The sequence below is a fragment of the Empidonax traillii genome, unplaced genomic scaffold, assembly GCF_003031625.1.
Source record: "Empidonax traillii isolate 1590-97213 ecotype Southwest subspecies unplaced genomic scaffold, ASM303162v1 scaffold2180:size94112, whole genome shotgun sequence".
NCBI classification, from domain to species: Eukaryota; Metazoa; Chordata; class Aves; order Passeriformes; family Tyrannidae; genus Empidonax; species Empidonax traillii.
Window position 1 is genome coordinate 6,447 of NW_020957373.1, and position 3,881 is coordinate 10,327.

Sequence of the window (3,881 nt, forward strand, 5' to 3'; positions counted from 1 at the left end):
CGATTCTTTGCTGGGTCTCCTCATCCCAGTCTGGCACAGATTCCTGGGATCTGCTGGCCAGTTTCACCTTCACCCAGGCTGTCAAAAAAAAAAAAAAAAAACACCCACAAAAAATCAAGAAGAGTTTTCCTTTTCCCATCTTGTGGAATGAAAACAGTTTGATAACTTAGAATCAAAGCTGGGCATTTCTAATTACCACAACCTTACAGAACAAAGCCCACTGTGGAATTCCAGAGCTCATGGACTGACCAGGAATACAATGTAAATGTATTTGTAAATGCAATGTAAATCACCAGGAATACAGTGGGATTTTGGGACACTTCCTTGGAGAGGTGGATCCAGGACCTTTCTCCTGGTTCCATCATCCCTGTAGTCTCAGATATAAATCAAAACTCACTCACACCATCCCTTCCCGAATTCTTGACCTAATAACCCATGTGGATAAAATATCAATGTCAGGCAAAGGGTTTTCCAAGTGGAAAAGCCCAATTCTATCCCATTTTGTGCAGGAGTACTAAAAAATACCCACCATTTAAGTCCTGTCCTATTAAAGCTTCTTATTATGACATAATCACCTTTAAAATCAGGGCCACAGACACAGATCCTCTCACATTCCACACCAAAGCAACCCCTTAAACATGAACCTAAATAAAGATTTAGTATTTTAATAATAAAACACAAGAATAAAACACGACAGGGATGTTTTCTCACCCCGGATTTTCCTCTCCTGCTCCTCTGCATTCCTGAGGATTTGGGCTGCCTCTCTCCCAGGGGATCCGCTCCTCAGGAGGTTCCTGACACGGACAGCCAGGGAATCCCCGCTGCTGCTGCTGCCACTGCCCCCCAGCCCCGCTCCCTTCATCCTGGCACCACCAGCTCCACTCAGGAATCCTCCTGTGCCAGGGGTGCCGCTCCCTGGATTCCCCAGGAGATTCCTGACACGGGCAGCCAGGGAATCTCCGCTGCTGCTGTCATCGCTCCCACCGGCGCCTCCGGCTTTGCTTCCGGCTCCATTGGATCGGGAGGTGCTCGGGAAGGCTCCTGGGATATCAGTGACGCTTCCAGGGGGCTCTGAGGAAGGAGGGTTCCCCGGCTCCGAGGTTGTGGCAGCGCTGCCCTGGCTGCCGGAGCTGCTCCGTGCCGGGCCCACCCGGGCGCGTTGGTTTCTGTCGGTGGTGACGCTGCTGCAACCCTCCGGCTCCGACCTTCCCGCGGATTTTCCTGCCCTGAACTCCTGGCATACCTCCTTCACCCCTTCACCCCGGTGCGAGTCGACCTGCAGAGGGTTCTCCCACCTCACGTTACACGTGTCGGAATTCCAAGGGTTTATTCCCGACCCTTCTTCTCGCGCGCTTTGCCGGGTGGCGGTCTCATCCCACGACAGCCTCTTCTGGGACTGAGGGGTTCCGTCCTGCACCAACCTGGGATCTCTGGGATCATCCTCCCGTCTCATCAGCGCCAGGGAAGACTCTCTTCTTCCTCTTGAGGCCATGGAAAAGGCAGGATGGCACCACCTGGCACTCAAATCCTCTGCCTCTGCCAGGAGCTCCCGGATGTCCCTCAGCACACCCGATCCCAGCCAAGAATCACTGCCTTGCTCCTTGTTTCTCTCACTTCCCACACCGGAGCTCTGGGATCCTCTGTCAGCTTCCATCCCGTTTTTAACTCCAGCCAAAACACCAGCAGTCCATCTCTGCAGGCTGCTGTCCAAAATTCTGGGCTCATTTTTAGCAAGAACCTCAACACTCTTCGAACTCTGCGTGTCGGAAGAGACGAGTCTGGAGACAGCAGGACACTCTGGATCCTGTGTGGAAATCGGAGCATCCATCTGCAGCTGGTGGCATGACACACTGCACTGGCTCCCTGGGCTGTCTCCAAAAACCCTTGGGAAGCTGGGAGAGAGCTCCCGGGGCGACAGAACATCAGAGCCAACCTCGGACTCCGCGGGAATGGAAATGCTGAGAGCGGAAGTGTCGGAGTCGAAACCCGTCGGCACCACCTCAAATGCTGGCAACAATTTACCTACAAGGACACAGGACATTCATTAATTAGTTCCCCGCATTGGCAAAGACTAATTTATCTTGTACTAAAGGGTTTGTAAAGAGAGAGGGAAGAATTCAAATACTGGAATACACAGGAAAAAAATAGTCTGGTCCCAGTTGCTTCATCTCCGGATACAAAGCATTTCCTCCTTAAAAACCTCCTGGGAAAAGGGAAATAAAGGAGGGAAAGGGAAATAATAAAGGGGGAGAGGGAAATGATAAAGGGAAAAGGAGAAATAATGGGGAAAAGGGAAATAAAGGGGAAAAGAAGATCCCGTGTCACTGCAGTGGCCCATGGTCATAATTCCTCAGGGAGAAGGTAGGTTTTCCAAGGTTTTAGTACTTTTCCAATGCCAAATACCTCATATTGGACAGAGGGGAAGATCAACCCACATGAATGGAAGAGAAAAAACACACTTGGCACCACCAGGCCAAGAGCAACTTCCCAGGTGAGTGAATTCCTGTGTTCCCCAAAGTGCCCCTTTCCCATACCTTGTGCCTTTGGAGGGATCCTGGCCAGGGTGTCCAGGGAGCCTTTGACTGTCCTGAGCTCTGACGGGGAAAACTCAACTTCCCTGATGGGTCCTCGGGGTAGAAAAGGAGCCAAAATGGTCCCAGGGGACTGGTCAATGCCGAGGTTCCGGAGATATATCTGGCAAAAGAAGGAGTAAGAAACACTTGGAGAATGGCAACGGGTTCTGGAGTTGGAGAAGTTTTTATTCCGGTGCTCGGGACGCTGCAGGAGTTGGATAACTCGGAGCAGGTTGGTCAACTTCACCCTCACCTGTTTGAAATGACATTTCCCAGCTGGAAGGAGAACACAAAGGTTTGGGTTCAAAACCTGCTTCCCTCCCCAAACAGTTGGTGCACAGGAAACTTTATCAGATTGGAAATTCCTCTTTTTAGAGGGTAAGTTTGTTCCAGGCAAATAGTTGGGAGCACTTTGGTCAGAGCTGGTTGAAAACCACCGTGAACCAGCTTTTGTGGTGGTGCTGAGGGGAACCAGAGAGTCAGGGAATGGTTTGGGTTGGGAGAGACATTAAAAACCACCCATTGCCACCCCCTGCCATGGGCAGGGACACCTTCCACCAGCCCAGGTTGCTCCAACCTGGTCTTGGACACTTCCAAGGGATTCAGGGGCAGCCACAGCTTCTCTGCCCAACCTGTGCCAGGGTCTGCCCACCCTCCCAGCCAGCAATTCCTTCCCAATATCCCATCTATCCCTGCCCTTTGGCACTGGGAAACCATTCCCTGTGTCCTGTCCCTCCATCCCTTGTCCAAAGTCCCTCTCCATGTTTCCTGTTGGCTCCTTCAGGTCCTGGAAGGTCACAATCAGCTAATCCCAAACCCTTCTTTTCTCCAGGCTGCACCATCCCAGCCTTTCCTCCCAGGAGCTGCTCCATCCCTCTGATCAACTTGTCGTGGCCAAGGGGCAGAAAATCACCTTCTGCTGTGCAATAACTTCATTAAAATTAAACTGATTCATTTAGAGAAGCCAAAGGAAAATCATCCTCAAACTCTAAAACTGTGATATACCAGAGAAAAATTTTGTGAGGACAAGCCCAACTTTCCCTGGAAAACACCAGGAGATTGTCAGTTCAGACACACACAGCAGCATTCCCTGAATTAATGGATTTTGAAGGAGTCTCATGGAGTTTAAGAACCTACCAAAGGTCGTTTAGAACCTTTTGAGGAAGCAATTTTTCTAAGTTTACACACAGGTATCATCTGCATTAAAAAAAAAAAGAACCCAAATCTTTCCTTCATTTAATCCCCTGCAGAAGCAAATTGATTTCAACTCATCCATCCCATGTCCTAAACATGCCAAGAAAAATGAAA

The 3,881-nt window shown here is 50.2% G+C and overlaps 1 protein-coding gene across 1 annotated transcript in view; it reads right to left on the reverse strand.

Annotated features, from left to right (window-relative positions):
* LOC114071652 overlaps positions 1-3,881 on the reverse strand; it is a gene marked incomplete at its 3' end in the record, with an annotated part of 25,887 nt that overhangs the window by 944 nt on the left and 21,062 nt on the right. Inside the window, exons 6-7 of the mRNA XM_027909501.1 lie at positions 2,535-2,694; positions 712-2,022 (exon numbers count right to left, since the gene is read on the reverse strand). Coding sequence (XP_027765302.1) covers positions 712-2,022; positions 2,535-2,694 — 1,471 coding nt within the window. The remainder of the gene's footprint in view (positions 1-711; positions 2,023-2,534; positions 2,695-3,881) is intronic.